Source organism: Balaenoptera acutorostrata, chromosome 6 (assembly GCF_949987535.1).
Source record: "Balaenoptera acutorostrata chromosome 6, mBalAcu1.1, whole genome shotgun sequence".
NCBI lineage: Eukaryota > Metazoa > Chordata > Mammalia > Artiodactyla > Balaenopteridae > Balaenoptera > Balaenoptera acutorostrata.
In genome coordinates, this window is record NC_080069.1 from 121,721,729 (window position 1) to 121,738,919 (window position 17,191).

Here is a 17,191-nt window from a genome sequence, read left to right on the forward strand (position 1 = left end):
CCTGGCCCTGTGGTCTGTACCTGGGACTTCTCCCGGGGCCTCCCAGGGCCTGAGGAGGCTTAATGGGCAGGAGCCCGTTGTCAGGGGACTTTCAGGGTAGTTGCTGTTTTCCCTGTAGGGGCTGGGGGGAAGTGGGGCCTGGGCACGGGAGGCCCTGATGGAGTTTCAGGAGGTGGCACCCGGTGCCTGAGCAGGGTGAGGAGAGAGAGAGTCGGGGGCTGAGCCACGAGGCAGGGGGAGGTGCAGAGGCCGGGACGCTGCCTCCGGAGAGAGGGCCCAGCCCCGGGGGGTGCGAGGGCAGGCCCAGGGCTCAGGCTGAGGGGGCGGGGCAGAGGCGGGAGGGCAGGCCCGGGGCTCAGGCTGAGGGGGCGGGGCAGAGGCAGGAGGGCAGGCCCGGGGCTCAGGCTGAGGGGGCGGGGCAGAGGCAGGAGGGCAGGCCCGGGGCTCAGGCTGAGGGGGCGGGGCAGAGGCAGGAGGGCAGGCCCGGAGGCCTGGCTCCAAGGACCCCAGCTGCCGGCTGGCACGTCACTGGCTACTGTGGCCAGCGCCAGGGTCAGATCTTTGCTGGAGGGACTCTGGGCTGCTCCAGGCTGAAAGGGGCTTTAGCCATTAGGCCTGGAGTCCCCGAGCTGCCCAGAGCCCAGAGGCTGGAGTCTTGGGCCCAGGCTGGCCTGGCCTGCTGAGGCCCGCAGGCAGAGAGCACCAGAGCACTGGGTTCGGGTGTGGCATGGGTCCGGGTGACCTCAGGCAAGTCACTCACCCTCTGCGGCTTTAGTGTTCTCTTCTGTCGATGGAGGGGATCACCCAAGTATCTTTCTAATGAGGTAAAAAAAATAACTGGGTGGGGGGAGGGGGCTCATGAAAGAGGATCAAGAGCTCTGTCAGCCTAAGATGTCACTCTCCGGTCCCTCCAGGGTCTCCTCCTGCTGCTGTGGGCTCTGGGGGACCCAGAGGGGCTATTTCAGTGGGAGGTGAAGGCAGGCCTTCCGAGGGGCTCCAGCAAGTCTCAAGAAACAGCCAAGTGTGTCTAGAGCTGCCCTGACATGGCAACCACTCACCACATGTGGCCATTTACATTTTTTTCTTTTATATAAACTTATTTATTTATTTTTGGCTGTGTTGGGTCTTCGTTGCGGTGCGCGGGCTTCTCATTGCGGTGGCTTCTCTTGTTGCGGAGCACAGGCTCTAGGCGTGCGGGCTTCAGTAGTTGTGGCATGTGGGCTCAGTAGTTTTGGCTCGCGGACTCTAGAGCGCGGGCTCAGTAGTTGTGGCGCACGGGCTTAGTTGCTCCGCGGCATGTGGGATCTTCCCAGACCAGGGCTTGAACCCATGTCCCCTGCATTGGCAGGCGGATTCTTAACAACTGCGCCACCAGGGAAGTACCTACATTTTTTTTTTTTAAAGCAAATTTATTTTTCCCACAGATCAATTTCAATTACCAGGGAAATATTTAATTTAAATTTTTTTTTTTTTTGGCCTCACCGCTTGGCATGTGGGATCTTAGTTCCCCAGGCAGGGATTGAACCCAGGCCCCCTACATTGGAAGCATGGAGTCTTAACCATTGGACCACCAGGGAAGTCCCCATTTACATCTAAATTAGTGAAAATTAAGGACAATTTTTGTTTTTGGACAATTTTAAAAACATCTTCTCAGTCGCAGTGGCCATGTTCCCCGTGCTCAGCAGCCACCTGCAGCTCGTGCCGTGCTGGACGGTCAGAGAGCATGACCCTCATTCCAGAGAGTTCTACCGGACAGGCTGCTCTAGAGACAGCGGCTTTGGTAAAACTACATTTGCTGAGAGCACAGCCTGTGCCAGGCTCTGTGCTGAGCGCTTTACCAGCATCGTCCCATTTAGTCCCAAAGCCACCCCGTGAGGCAGGGACTGTCATTACCCCATTTTAGGTGTGAGAAACGAGGGGCTCCGAGGATGGGTGACAATCCCAGGGTGCGCAGCACATTGATGCTGGAGGCCACACCGCATCCCGGGTCTGACCGGGTCCGCGGCGCTCTACTTGACTGATTTCCTGCACTTTGCCTGTCCTGTGCTCCCAGACCCCCAAACGAGGCGACCTTCCTGCCACCCCACCTTCAGGACACACGAGACTGCACTCAGCACTCTTTATTGGCTTGGCTGAGTTTCCAGAAGGTCGGGGGAGAAGGAGTAACTTTGTTTCCCTGGGGGACGCTGCTTGCTCTTAACTCATCAGGGAACTTTCTTGGGCAGGGGATTAATGATCCCACTCTCTATGTATTCAAAGACCGTGTACGGGTCCTGGTCCCCGTTGAGGGTGATGGCCCGCCCATAGAACTCCTCCAGCTCAGCGGAATTCCTGTAGAACAGGTCCGTTCTGAGCTTGATCTGCTCTTCGGAATCCTTTGGGCTCTGCAGGAGACGGGCCTGGATTTCCATGGTCGGAGGTGGCTTGTACATGAGGTGGTACCTGCGAGAGGAGGGGAAGCAGGTGACCCCTGGTCCAGCTCAGAGGACAGGGGAGAGAGGGGCCCTCTGTCCTACTGCCAAGCAAGCCGGTCACCGTCAGCACCGCCTCCAAACATTTACTCTGCACTAGCTGTGTGCACACCCTTAGCTGGGCCCGGGAGCCGCAGAGAGACCCAAAGCATAGGCCCTGCCCAGGAGAGAAGAATGCAGATCAATAATAGGACAGAATATAGTAATATACCGAGGGCCAAATCCCTTTCTTTCTGTCATTCCCTTCCTTTCTTCTTTCTTCTCTTCTTCCTTCCAAACAGTATTTATCAGCTGCTATGTATGCCCGGCACACATTTGCTATTGACAACGCAGTGGCAGGCAAGGCAGTTGCCTCTGGCTTTATGGAGCTCACAGTCTGATGGGGGATGGGACATTATAACACCAAGTGTGAGCAGAGATGACAGGAAGTGCCACCGTCACTGTTGGAGAGACCCCAGGGGCATGGCAGCGTGAAGGTCATTGTACTTGACACAGGTCAGAGAAAAGATGTCCCCCAGCAGCAAGGCGACAGATCAGACCTATAGTTTAGGAAAATCCTGGTATTTCCTTCGTGCCCCTCTTCAATCCCTATTGAGAAACGTGGTCTGGTGACCAAGAAACAGGGTCTTGATTACTGGGAAGATGGGAGCTTCTACCTCTTTGCAATCGCAGAAACTATAAATTGTATTTCAACACCAACACAGTGATTGTACGTGGTCAGATGCAGAATAAACCTCAGGATTTACCCCCGTAGATGTGGGAGGGCTCAGAGGTGAACTGGTTCCCGAGGGGACGCGTCTGTACAGCAACCACGTCTGGGACGTACTGTGGTGACAGCAGAGGCCTGGAGCGCCATTTCACACGCTGGGGTCAGAGCCGAGCCCAGGACAGAGCCGGCAAACATTTCAACAACGGCTGTAGAGCCCCGGACATTAATTTTCTTGCTGCTCTTCCAGGAAAAGAGCGCCGACAGAAAGCGCAGAGGAGCTAGCTGGGGGAACCCCCTTTCTAGAGTCTTCTGTCAGTCGTCACTGGCGTCATCCCTGGAGCAGCCCCGCCCTGGCATCGGTCAGCTACATGGAGAGAGGGGGTCCCTGGTGGGGCGTGGCCCCTGGAGCCCTCAGAGGGCCGCCCACTGGGAGCCTGGCACAAACCTTTCTCCTGTGACAGGGTCGGTTCTTCTCAGGGTCAGCCGCTCAATGATGGAATCGAATGGCACATTCAGGAAAAACACCCTACGAGGAAGATCAAGCACCACGGTCAGCCGGAGGGAACCGCAGGCTGGACTCGTCCGAGACCAGGGTGGGCATCAGCCCCCGAGAGCGGCTGGAGCCTCGGTGGCCATCACTCAGGGCTCGGGGTATCAGGCTCTGGACGGCCACCAGGGAAAGATGCAGGCGGGGCCTCCCTGCCGTGGAAGCTCTCCGCACCCTGATTCAGGGACGGCGCCCAGCGCCCATCACTCCCGGGGGTGGGGGGGGGCATCACTCAGGTGAGCTTCGGGGAGCAGACGCCCCATCCTTGTGGCAGGACAGCGTGTTCTCTGGAGTCACACAGACTTGGGTTAGAACCTCACCTCCACCATGGACCTGCTGGGTGACCTTGGGCCACTAACACAGCCTCTCTCAGACTCAGTTTCCTCACCAGCAAAATGGGTCCAGTGATAGTTGCTGGTGTTGAAGATGTAAGGAAATGAAGCATGTGGCAAGCTTAGTGCAGGGCTTATGCGTCCTGGGTGCTCAGACACGGCAGCCAGTGTAGTGATTGAATCACATTTCTTACTGGAGTCCCTTCCCGAGGGTCCGGGCTCCCTGGCTGCCTGCGTCCCCCTTAGAGAGGCAGGGCTGCTGGCCTCAGCTTCCTCACTTTCTCTTTCACAGAGGAGTCCTGGACCCAAGGGAGCAGGACCCTCGAAATCAATAGTCCCAGCAGAAAAGACACAGCCCTCGCTTCTGATAACTCAGGACTCCGCCTGGGCCTGCCTGAGAATCCATCTCCTGAACCCCTAGTTCAAATGGTCTAATCCCCTCCCTCTTTGGCGGTGGAAGTCTTTCTTTCTTTTTCCTTTTTTAATTTTTATTGGAGTAGAGTTGATTTACAGTGTTGTGTTACTTTCTGCTGTACAGCAAAGTCAATCAGTTATACATATATCTATTCTTTTTAGATTCTTTTCCCATATAGGTCATTACAGAGTATTGAGAAGAGTTCCCTGTGCTATGCAGTAGGTCCTTATTAGTTATTTATTTTATATAGAGTAGTGTGTATATGTCAATCTCAAACTTCCAATTTGTGCCTCCCCTCCTTTCCCTGCTGTTAACCATAAGTTTGTTTCCTACATCTGTAAATCTATTTCTGTTTTGTAAATAAGTTCATTTGTACCATTTTTTTCAGATTCCACATACAAGAGATACAATATGATATCTGTCCTTGGGAAGCCTTTCTTTATATAAAACCTGAGGAGAGAGGTTCTCAATCAGGGCTGATTTTGCCCAGAGAAGCTATTTGGCAACATGTTTGTGGCTGTCACAAGGGGGGGGGGGGCGGGGGGGGAGTGCTACTGGCATCTAGTGGGTGGAGGCCAGGGGTACTGCTCAGCACCTCACTCTGTGTAGGACAGGCTCTCCCACAAAGCGTTACCGCCCCGTGTCAGTCGGGAGGCAAATGGAACCGGTGGGAGGTGCCACCGCTCTGGCTGGGGTCCGGCTGGGGGAAGCGGGTCGGGGTGAAGGACCAAGTGTTCTGGCTCTTCCCCACAGATCTAATCCAGGGCCTGTCTTCTGGCGTCAAACCATCTCAGTTTGTTTTTTAAAAAAATAAGTTCTGGAATATTCTATGGCTCCCTTACTGTTTATTCATTACTTTAATTAATTCATGCCTGTGTTTATTGAGTGTCTGCTGTGTGCCGGGCTCTGCAGTGAGGCCCTGTGTTTACCAGCCCATCGTATGGGACTGAGACAGGACATTTAACAGAATTGTCATCTCGGACGTCAGCGTCCCGTGACTGAGGCACCTTCCACTGGGGACAACATCCAGGACAGCAGTAGCGGCGACAGCCTCACTGCAACCAACACCTTGTTCATGTCACTTCCGAGTAAGAAATTCAGGCGAAAAGCACCTCTAAGTGTAAGAAAAACGTACTCAGCGATTTCCCGCCTTCACAATTGGGTGGGAGTCTTTTTAGAATGGATCCTTTGTCTCCTCCTAAGTTAGTGAACAAGAAGCCTTCACCGGCATCCCAGGAATTCACCAGATGTGTTGATCAGGCCGCCAAGAGGCCAAGCTTTAGTGGGTCCAGTGGCACATTGGTCCCCATGGGCCCTGGACCAGCCTCTTGGGCCCAGGTGCCACCCCTAGGGCCAGAGCAATGACCAGCCCCCAGCCAGTGTCCTGACACCCGGGAAGCACTCAGGAAAGGAAGGAATAAATGAATAAGTGGTACACCATTCTAGTGCTCTATTTATGTACTCTCTCTGCCTCCTGCCTGACTTTCCTCCATCCCAGCCAAAAAACTCAACCAACTGGTAGAGTTGAGAATGATGCTAAATTCCAGGGTTGGAAGGGATCAACGTTTCCCTAATTCCCAGGGACCAGGTACATCAGAATCCCCTTGGGAGACTGTGACCCTGCTGGATGCCAACACCCTGGCCCAGAAATGCTGATTCAGCAGACATTGGAGGGCGTCCAGTATTCCCCGCTCCCCACCACCCAGTGCCTGGAATCCACTGCCTTGGAGAACACCTGGGCCAGGCACTCTTGAAGGTCCTGTGACCCCCGGAAATTAGACACAAACTATGGAGTACGTGTGATTTTGGGGAGGGGATAGATCCATGTTTCACAACAGATTCTCAAAAGGGTCCTGGTTCTTAGAAATGGTTAGGAGTCACTGGTCCGAGTTCCACAGGGCAATGAAGGATGCGGCCACGGCCGACTGTGAGGAGGTGGCAGAGCTGGGCCGCCCCAGATGCCACACTCTGTCCTCACACTCACTGCTTCCCGGCGATTTTCCTGAGCCCCTCTGGGGAGCCACCCCGATGCCCACTTATCCCTGTGACTTGTTTGGAGTTATCCCCGGGCTGTGGGGCTGGGCCTGAGGGAGGCCCAGGTGTGGCCAATTTGAGTGCCAGCTCCTCCTGGACACAGGAGTTGGGTCAGGGTGCAGACTGATCCAAGTCAGGCCAATGAGAGGCTGCCCCAAGGCTTGCCAGAGAGGAAGGAGCTCCACTTTTTCTGGGGCTGCTAAGCTGTTGGCACGGGAGCCTGGGGTTGCCTGGGGCCTGCACCCAGAGACAGCCTACCTGAGAATAAAGCCGACCCCGAGAGAGCAGAGAGATGGTGAGAGACACTGTTTGGGGCCCTGGATCAAGCTGTACCTGAAGCCAAACACCCCTCAATGTTTCCCCGACATGAATACATAAATCTCTTTTGCATAAACCAGTTTGAGCTGGGTTTCCTGCAATTGTTATCCAAGGGTCATCTACTACATCTAGTCTCTCCAATGCCACTTGCTTCTGGAAAATGTGTAAATTAAAAAAAAAAAAAAGAGTCAAATGTGAGCCAAATGCTCTTCTTCAAGACCAGCGTCTCCTGGGCCTCCCTGGTGGCACAGTGGCTAAGAATCCACCTGCCAATGCAGGGGACATGGGTTCAAGCCCTGAGCCGGGAAGATCCCACATGCCGTGGAGCAACTAAGCCCATGTGCCACAACTACTGAGCCTGCGCTCTAGAGCCCGTGAGCCACAACTACTGAGCCCACGTGCCACAACTACTGAAGCCCGCGCGCCTAGAGCCCGTGCTCCGCAACAAGAGAGGCCACCGCAATGAGAAGCCCATGCACCACAGCGAAGAGTAGCCCCCACACATCGCAACTAGAGAAAGCCTGAGTGCAGCAACGAAGATCCAACGCAGCCAAAAATTTAAAAAAAGACCAGCGTCTCCCACTGACTTTCTTCTCGTTCTCTCTTTTTGCCCACACTGTTTGCTGAGGCTCACTTCTGCCCAGTTGCCAAGAAGCCCTTTGCTGGTAGCTGATGAAAGCTGCAGCCTCCCCTCCACGAAGTGAGCACAGCCTGGGGTGTGGGCGGGAGCCATGAAAATCCACCTCTTCCCCCGCACGCGTTCTCGACAATGATCTCCATTCCCCACGTGCCTCAAAATAACAGCCACCAAATAAAACATGCGAGATCAGGAGCGTCTGAACACGGGGAGCACAGATGTTTCAATGTACTTTCATCTCTTACACTCCAAACATGCCTGCCCCCCCTCGCACCCCCAGAACTTGAGAGGCCCAACAGCAACACCAAAACGTGGCTGTCACCGCAGCTGGCGGCTGACGGTGCCGCTCCGGATGGATGCCGACGCCGGTAGAAAGGGAGCCAGTTTGGAAATCCGTGATAATGGATGCTGCTTCATAAACAAAGGAGCCCCAATTGAAAGATTTTTAACTCAGCATATCAAGATCGCTTGTCGTCATTCGAGGGAATGGCTTGTGAAAGGCTGGCGAGATCAGAAGCCCAAGGACACCAAATTGGTGCTTGAAACACGTCGCTGGGAAAAGCCTCGCTGGGGAGGAGCTGTGTGCTTCCATGCTGGAAGCTTCTGCTTAGCCAGGCTCAGGGCGACCTGGTGCCCCAGCCAGGTGGCGGGGAGAGTGGGGAGCCCACTCAGCTCTGCTGCCCTGTGCGTGCCCCACCTGCCGGTTTGGGGTACTATGCTACTCATTTACAGTAACAGCCAGGAAAGACAGAATGTGAAAGCAGAGCATACTCAAAGCAGGGCGCACCGGGCAGAGACACACCCCTGGTATACGTACTTGGGTTCACCAGGGGAGGGAGCTACACCTGCCTTGGGGTTCACAGAATTTCAGGCTGGTGGCTGCCTCAGGAGGGAGCTGGAAGGTACCTCTGATCCCTCGCTACTCAAAGTGGGGTCCCTGCACCAGCAGCCCCAGCGCCAGCTAGGGACTTAAGCCCCACCTCCCACCCACCGAGTCAGAGTCTGCGTTTTAACGAGACCTAGAGTGATTTGTATGCACATCGAGGTTGGAGAAGTGCCACTCTGATCCTGTGTTTCCCAGATTTGTCAGACATTGAGGATCATCTGGAGGGCTTGTCTAAAATACAGATTCCGACCTGAAACTAACACAGTATTGTAAATCATCTATTCTTCAAAAAATAATTCTTAAAAAACAGAACAAAACAAAACATTCCAGGCACCCCTCCCAGAGCTACCAAGCCAAAACCTCCAGGGGAGGGGCTGGGAGACCTGTGTTTGTAAGTCAGCAGCTCAGGTGAGTCTCATGCTCGGGCAGGTATGGGAAGCATGGCTGTAATTCCAGGTCTCACCTTAGCCAAACCTTGGAACCAGAAGGGGAGCTTTGAGAATACTGAGGCCTGAGCCCCACCCCTACAGATTCTGCTATAATTGGCCCAAGGTGAGGCCTGGGAGTGGAGTTTTGTTTTGTTTTTTTTAAGTTTAAGCTAACTTTTATTTATTTATTTATTTATTTATTTATTTATTTTTGGCTGTGTTGGGTCTTCGTTTCTGTGCGAGGGCTTTCTCTAGTTGCGGCAAGTGGGGGCCACTCTTCATCGCGGTGCGCGGGCCTCTCACTATCGCGGCCTCTCTTGTTGCGGAGAACAGGCTCCAGACGCGCAGGCTCAGTAGTTGTGGCTCACGGGCCCAGTTGCTCCGCGGCATGTGGGATCCTCCCAGACCAGGGCTCGAACCCATGTCTCCTGCATTGGCAGGTGGACTCTCAACCACTGCGCCACCAGGGAAGCCCTGGAGTGGAGATTTTTAAAAGCTCCCCAAGTGATTGTTGTATGCAGCCAACTTTGAGAACCACTGCTCTGATTGAATCGCTCAGCGTACAAGACGGGGAAACTGAGTCCCAGAGAGGAGAGCGCTCACACTCTGTCACCCAGGGCACTGATGACAGACAGTGAATGACAGCTGGGATCTCCTGACCCACCCCCATTATGACCCCTCTGATCATACTGCCTGGGGCTCTGTCTGGGGAGCAAAGGAAGCCTTCCTCCTCAAAGGGCTTGAAGCTCACCCCCTGCTCCAGAGCTAAACTCATTGGGGACAGAGGGATAGAATTTTCTCTGGACCCATGGATAGACTTGATAAATTGAGAGATATGACATACAATAACTGGCTTTAAATAAATATGATGTCCAGTTCTGTCCAGAGGCAGGGGTCTGCCCTTATTGGCCTCTTGATCTCAACCAATAAGTCTCTACTCTGTGCAAAACTCCATACAAAGCACCATGATGTAAGTACAGTGAGATACCACTTCACACACATCAGGATGCTTATTATCAAAAGAACAGCAAAGGGACTTCCCAGGTGGTCCAGTGCTTAAGACTCCGTGCTCCCGAGGCAGGGGGCCTGGGTTCCATCCCTGGTCAGGGAACTAGATCCCGCACGCAGCAACGAAGCTCCCGCGTGCCACAAACTAAGACCCGGCGCAGCCAAATAAATAAATAAATATTTTAAAAAACAGCAAATAACAAGTGTTGGCTGGTGAGGATGTGGAGAAAGTGGAACACTCGTGCACTGCTAGTAGGAATGTCAAATGGTGCAACAAGCGATCCAGCTATTTCACCTCTGATACACACCCAAATAAGGGAAAGCAGAAATTGTAACAGATATGTGCACACCCAAGTTCACGGCAGCATTACTCACAACAGCCAAAAGGCAGAAATAACCCTAATGTCCATCAGTGGATGACTGGATAAACAAAATGTGACATATGCTCACAATGGAATATCTTTCAGCCTTAAAAAGGAATGAAATCCTGACACCTGCTACAACATGGATGAACCCTGAAGACATTACACTAAGTGAAATAATCAGACACAAAAGGACAAATATTGTATGATCGCACTTATATGAGGTATCTAGATTAGTCAAATTCATAAAGACAGAAAGTAGAATAGTGGGGGAATTTCCTGATGGTCCAGTGGTTAGGACTCAGCACTTTCACTGCAGGGGACCTGGGTACGATCCCTGGTGAGGAAACTAAGATCCCGCAAAGCCAAGCAGCTCGGTCAAAAAAAAAAAAAAAAAGAATGGTGGGAGCCAGAGGCTGGGGTGAAGGGGAAATTTGGAGTTGTTGTTTAGTGGAGATGGAGTTTCAGTTTGGGAAGATGGAAAAGTGCTGGGGATGGATGGTGGTGATGGTTGCACAAGGAGAATGTACTTAGTACCACTGAACTGTACACTTCAGGATAGTTAGGGGACTTCCCTGATGGTTCAGTGGTTAAGACTCCAGGTTTCCACTGCAGGGAGGCATGGATTCGATCCCTGGTGGGAGAGCTAAGAGTTCACATGCCGTGTGGCATGGCCAAAAAAAAAAAAAAAAAAAAAAGGTTAAAATAGTAAATTTTATGTTATGCATATTTTGCCACAATAAAAAATAAGCACAACGGTGTGGTTAATAGACATTATGATGAAGGTAGGAGGAGGGGTGGATTTCTAGCCTTGAATAAATTTACAATTTAATGAGGTTCTTAATATACATATGTATACAAATAAATGGATGGACCAAAAAATATGAACCATATAATAGTACTAATTCTATACTAATTATAAGGCCAATGCTATATATACTCAGAAAATAGAAAAGGAAAGAATAGAACTTAATTTATTAGGCTGCCTTTCCCTGATACCAAAAACCAGACAAAGACACTACAAGAAAACTATAGACCAATATCCCTCATGAATACAGATGCAAAAATACTCAATAAAATATTAGCAAATTGAACCCAGCAATACATAAAAAGAATAATACATTACAATAAATGGGGTTTAGCCTAGTAATGAAAATCTGGTTCGATATTTGAAAATAAATCAATATAACCATATTATTAGACTAAAGAAGAAAACTATATAAATAATCATCTCAATGGATGTAGGAAAGCATTTAACACAATTTTATATCAATTCCTGATAAATATTCTAAGCAAACTAGAAATAGAAGGTAACTTCCTCCTCAGTCTAATAAAAGGTATTTACCAAAAAATTACAGCTAACATCAAGACTGAATGCTTCCCCCTTAAGATTGGGAACACAGCAAGGACGTCCATTTTCACAACTCCTATTCAACATTTTACTGGAAGCCCTGGATAGTGCAATATATCAAGAAAAGGAAATAGCAAGCATACAAATGGAAAGGGAAGAAATAAAATTGTGTTATTTGCAGATGACATGATCATCTAATTCAAAGCCCCAAAGAATCATCAAAAAAGCCACTATAACTAATAAGTAGGTTTAGTGAATTCACAGACTACAAAATCAATAAACAAAATATAAACCAACTTTTCAAGACACTAGCAATAAACAACTGGAAATGGAAATTTTAAAGTACCATTCACTATAATATAAAAATGAAATACTTAGGTTTAAAGCTAGCAAAATATGTATAAGATCTGTCTGATGAAAATTACAAAACACTGGTGAAAGAAATCAAAGACTTAAATACATATGGGAAGCTATACCATGTTCATGGACTCAGAGACTCAATAGTGTTAAAATGTCAGTCCTACTAGATCTGCAGATTCAATGCAATTCTAACCAAAATTACAAGAAGGTGTTTTGAAGATTCCACACAAGTTAATTCTCAAATTTATATGGAGCGTTTATCTGGAAAAGAATTAGAATCACTAACACACGTTGAAAAAGCAGAACAAATTGATTTTGAGGCTTACTACAAAGCCACAGTAGTCAAGACAGTATGAGTGTTAGTGAAAGGCTAGACACAATGGATTAAAGAGTCTGGAAATTGACTCATACAAATATGACCAATTACTTTTCAACAAAGGTACCAACACAATTCAATGGAGAAAGATGGTTTTTTCACCCAGCAGTGCTGGAATAATTAGACATCCATATGTCTAATAATGATAATAATAATAAATAATAATAATAATAATAATCTTGACCCATACCTCACACCATACACAAAATTTAAATCAAAATGGATCATGGACCTAAATATAAACCTGAAACAATTAAACTTCTGGAAGAAAATCTCTGTGACTTTTGGTTAAAGAGTTCCTACATATGACACCAAAATCAGGACACATAGATTTTTAAATTGATAAATTAGATTTCATTAGAAATCTAAAAATTAAAAACTTCTGCTCTTTAGAAGACCTTAAGAAAATGAAAGAGATGCCATAGACTGGGAGAAAATATCTATGAAATCTATATCTGATAAAGGATTTGCATCCAGACTACGTACAAATGTGAATTACACGCACAACTAATGACATAAAGGAGGACGCACAAATAGATCCCTTAGTACCTTGTGTTTCCAAATTTGATATTCAAATTGGGAAAGTCTGGTCCGGGAAAACAGTTTCCTGAAAAAGGCTCAAACGACTCCTCCTTCCCCAGTTCCTTCAAAGGCCAGAAGGAAGGCAGGGGCACTATCCACGCTTTAAACCAAGCCTCAGCCTCTGCCACACGGAGCCCTTTTTTGGGGCTGGACCGTAGGCAGCAGTGGCTCTCAAGCTTTGATATAATCAAGGAGTCTTCTCTCAAGGGGAACTTTGCAATGACCGCCACTGAAGCAGGGAATCAGAGAGAAAGGAGAGCCACCAAGAAAAAAGGCAAAGTGACACTGTACAGTAGAATGGTCTGCTCACCTTTAAAATGTGTGCCCCTGACATATCAGAGAGGTGAGGCAACATCAAAGCTACTGCAAAATAGTCCTCATATGACTACAACAAGTGGGGCCATTGGATAGCACAAAGCGGGAGTAACCATTGTTACAGACGCGTCAGGACAAGGCCTCTGCCTAGTCCAAGGGCAGGGAGAGACCGCATCGTGTCTAGAGGTGACTGCATTTGGGGACGGCAGTGAGGGATGGGCAAGCTGTTAGAGGACTCTAATGGGAATGAAAGATGAACGGAGCTGAGGATGGCAGGACTTGGGAGAGAGTGGTTAGAGGGAACAAGTGAATTATGCACAGACTATCAAAAAAAAACAAAAAATAAGAACTGGGTCAGCTGCAGAAGAATCCACACCTCTGGGGACACTGCGGGAGGAGCTGTCTGAGGACAAGCGCCGGGCTACCTTGTCTGTGCTGCAACCTTCGTGCGGGGATGTGGTGAGGGCTGAATAAACGTGCAGCGAATGAGTGGGTTAGCACGTGAGGGAACCAGCTGTGATGCCGTGGAAGGCCCTATTCCATCTCACAGGGACGGGCCCCGTCAGCTCTCTGGGATCGGCCCCTGGGTCCACCCAGTCACAGGTGCAGGCTGATTCCCATCACAGAATGCCATGCTGGACAGAGTTTGGATGCAAGTCCCCCCTGGAGACCGGAAAAGGCCCTGGCCAGAGTTTTAAATTTTTTACTATGTATCTTTTTTACTCTGACAAGAGTACAATTTGAAAACAAAAGGCCAAACGTCTCAACCTCATTTTAAACCCCCTGCGCGCAGCATGCCTCCTGCCCTCGGGTAGCCGCTGCAGGGTCCCCTCCCCACCCGCTCCCCACTCCTTAAGGAAACAAGGCTCCCGCTGGCCATTTCTTGTTTAAAACTGTGCATAATTGATAGTGGCAAATCTACACTGCCCACGTCTAAAATCTCTCCAGGGGCAGGAAGGACAGTCTCCACGACTGTCATTAACTGGGAAATTAACGAGCATGCCTGGCGGTTCAGCATGCGCTGTGCAAAGTGCAGCAGTCCGGTGTAAGGAGAATGACCCCAGGTTCAAATTCCTGCATAATCGGTCTCCATCTGAGGGTCCTCGAAAAATTTCTGCCTCCATCACCACTGGGAAGAAAGGGAATAATTCCTCTGCACACGGCCACCCAGACACTTGCTAGACGATCATGAAATGCACATCATTGGAAGTCAGAAAGTTCTGCAAACTTTCCCCAAAGAGAAAGGCAGATGAGTTTAAGGCAAAAACATGACAGTGGACAAGTGGAAAGCAAGCCAGAGCTACACTCCAGGACTAGCCAGTCTCTGCCAACTCGGGGCGCCAGCTATACCAGTGGCTCTCAGACTGGACGTGTGTGGACACAGGAGGACTCTAAAAATTCTGGCTTTCCCCGGGTCCGGGCAGGCCCGGTGTCCAAACTCTCGCAACACCGCCCTCTCCCTGCATCTCTCGTGCCCACACAAGATCAGCAAGTCAGCCATCAGTGCAGGGCAATCACCCGGGCGGAGCCAAAACGGCTCTCAGGGGCCACTGGGCACCTACACTCATCACTGCCTTTCCCTTGGTCGTCCTTCAGCTCCGTGTCTGTGTTTGAGGGGGCCTGGCTCACCACCCAGCTGGTCTTCTTCTGTGTGAGAAGTTCCTGTGTGTTCATGGAAACGTGTCTTCCCTGTGCGCTGGCTAGAAGCCACACCGCGCCCTTCTATCTTGCGCTCAGAGCACCTGCGGCCACCAGCACCTGGCTGCCTTGGGGTCCCCCCGACAGTGGGAACACTGATCAACGCTGGTCAACCGGGAAGCATGCCGGTGTGGACACCAGTTCAGTCCCAAAAGGACGACTGGGCTGGTGAACATTTTGTCAGTGCCCCGTGGTCTGGCCGACATCCATCCGATCCCCCCCTTCAAGAAAGAATTTGTGTCTCAGCTGTAAGGGGCAGGGTCAGCTGACAGCCTCCAGCTGTAAATATCTTCCAGGGACTTGAACCCTACGTTCTTTTTTTTTTTTTTTTAACATAGTTACTGAGATATAATTCACCCCCCTAAAAGTATACAATGCAATTCTTTTTAGTGTATTTACAGCGTGTGCAACCGTCAACGCGATGTAAGTTTGGGAGAGTCTCATCATCCCCAAAGGAAACCCTGTTCCTAGGAGAAGGCTCTCCCCAGTCCCCAGCTCCCAGCCCCTGGCAACTGCTAGTCTGCTTTCTGTCTCTGTGGATTTGCCTCGTCTAGACACTTCATACAAATGGAATCATACAATGCATGGCCCGCCCGTCAAGTCTCCATTTAGGAAAATTTAAAAAATAAAAGAGGACCTCACAAGGTCATTTTAAAACTTAAACATAATAATGCATATAAAGTGCTTAATGCATAATAACAACATAGAATATCCATGTGGCCCTACGTGCCGGGCATCCTTCATTTAGCCTAATGTTTTGAAGGTTCATCCCCATTGTAGCATGTATCAGAACTTCATTCCCTTTTATGGCCAAATGGTGTCCCAGGGTATGGATAGACCAGATTTTGTGTATTCATTCACCGACTGATGGACCTTTTAACCCAAGCTTTTGAGCAAGGTCACATTCTTCTGGGGTGACCCTTGGCCAGTGAATGAGCACGGAGGGGTACCAGGGCCTGGCCACTTCTGCCCCTCACAGCCCTCCCTCAGGAGGTCCCCGCTGGGCTGGTAGAGTCTGGGTCAGCCTGCCCCCTGATCCCACGGCTCCCCCGCCCCATCCTGCTTCATCCCTTTTCCTGCCTCAGCTCTTACCTGCTCACGAAGCCTTTTCCACCCCATGACTGTCTCAGCCTCTGCTTCCAGGAGAACCCAACCTGTGACATGTGCCCTGAAAGGCACCAGGAGCCTTAAAGCATTTGGTCCCATTTATGTGAACACAACTTCCTGTTTGCATGCCCATCCTCCACCAGGCTATCAGCTGTGAGGCAGGGACCAGTGCATTCGTGTGGCAGTGGAGAAGAGGGGACTGGCTTGGACATGGGTTCTGAGGTCAGAAAGACCTGGGTTCAAATTCCAGCGCCACCTTCTGGCCCACTGTGGGACCAGCCATGTTACCCTCCAAGTCTCCATATGCGAGGATTAAAAAAAAAAAAAAGTACCTTGCAAAGTTATTTGAAGGATTAAATATGATAATCCATACAAATTGCTTAGTGTGTGATAATAAGACAGCATATCTATGGGGCCTACATGGCAGGCAGTCTTCTAAGACTTGACTTACCTTAGGTCGTAACTCCTCATCGTGACCTTACAAGGGGATTATTATTATGTCCATTATAGCATGTGAGAAAACTGAGGGACAGAGAGGTTCAACCTGCCAAAGTGCCCCAGCTAGAAAGTGGCCGTGATGGTTAATTTTGTATGTCAACGTGAATGGGCCATAGGGTACCCAGATATTTGGACAAATATTATTCTGGGTGTATCTGTGAGAGTGTTTTTGGATGAGATTAACATTTAAATTAGTGGAATACAGAAGAAATTAATACAATATTGTAAATCAACTATACTTCAATAAAATAAATTTTAAAAAATTAATTAGTGGAATGAATGAAGCAGATTGCCCTCCCTAATGTGGGTGGGCCTCATCCAATCAGTTGAAGGTCTAAATAGAACAAAAAGGCTGACCCTCTCCCAAGTAAGAGAGAATTCCTCCTGTCTGCTTGCTTTTGAACTGGGACATTGGCTCTCTCCTACCTTCAGATCTAGTGGGGTGGAGGTGGGATCGACAAGCTCATGTACCCCATCCTCAAGGCTCACTGGACCCCACTTCAGCCTTCCTGCCTTTTGGCTCTTCCTGGGGCTCCTGCTTTCGGACTCACCCCACAGATCTTGCAGCTTGTCAGTCTCCATAATCACATGAGCCAATTCCTTACGATGAATCTTTCTCTCTATATATAATACACATCCATTGGTTCTATTTCTCTGGAGAACTTTGCCTAACACAGTGGTGGAGCCGGACGCAAACGCAGGCAGCCGGCTCCAGTGTCCGTGCAGCTGAGCACAGCACACCATCATGAATCTGCTG

The 17,191-nt window shown here is 49.9% G+C and overlaps 1 protein-coding gene across 4 annotated transcripts in view; it reads right to left on the reverse strand.

The window, feature by feature from the left end:
• Positions 1 to 1,868: 1,868 nt before the first annotated feature.
• Positions 1,869 to 17,191, reverse strand: part of AK8 (adenylate kinase 8) — a 132,634-nt gene continuing 117,311 nt past the window's right edge. For 2 of the 4 annotated variants that reach the window (XM_057548865.1, XM_057548866.1), the window contains 2 exons: positions 3,626 to 3,706; positions 1,869 to 2,442 (listed from right to left, as the gene is read on the reverse strand). In XM_057548865.1, coding sequence (XP_057404848.1) covers positions 2,205 to 2,442; positions 3,626 to 3,706 — 319 coding nt within the window. In that variant the 3' untranslated portion in view covers positions 1,869 to 2,204. The remainder of the gene's footprint in view (positions 2,443 to 3,625; positions 3,707 to 17,191) is intronic. The other 2 variants (XM_007194448.3, XM_007194447.3) reach the window with 2 other exon arrangements.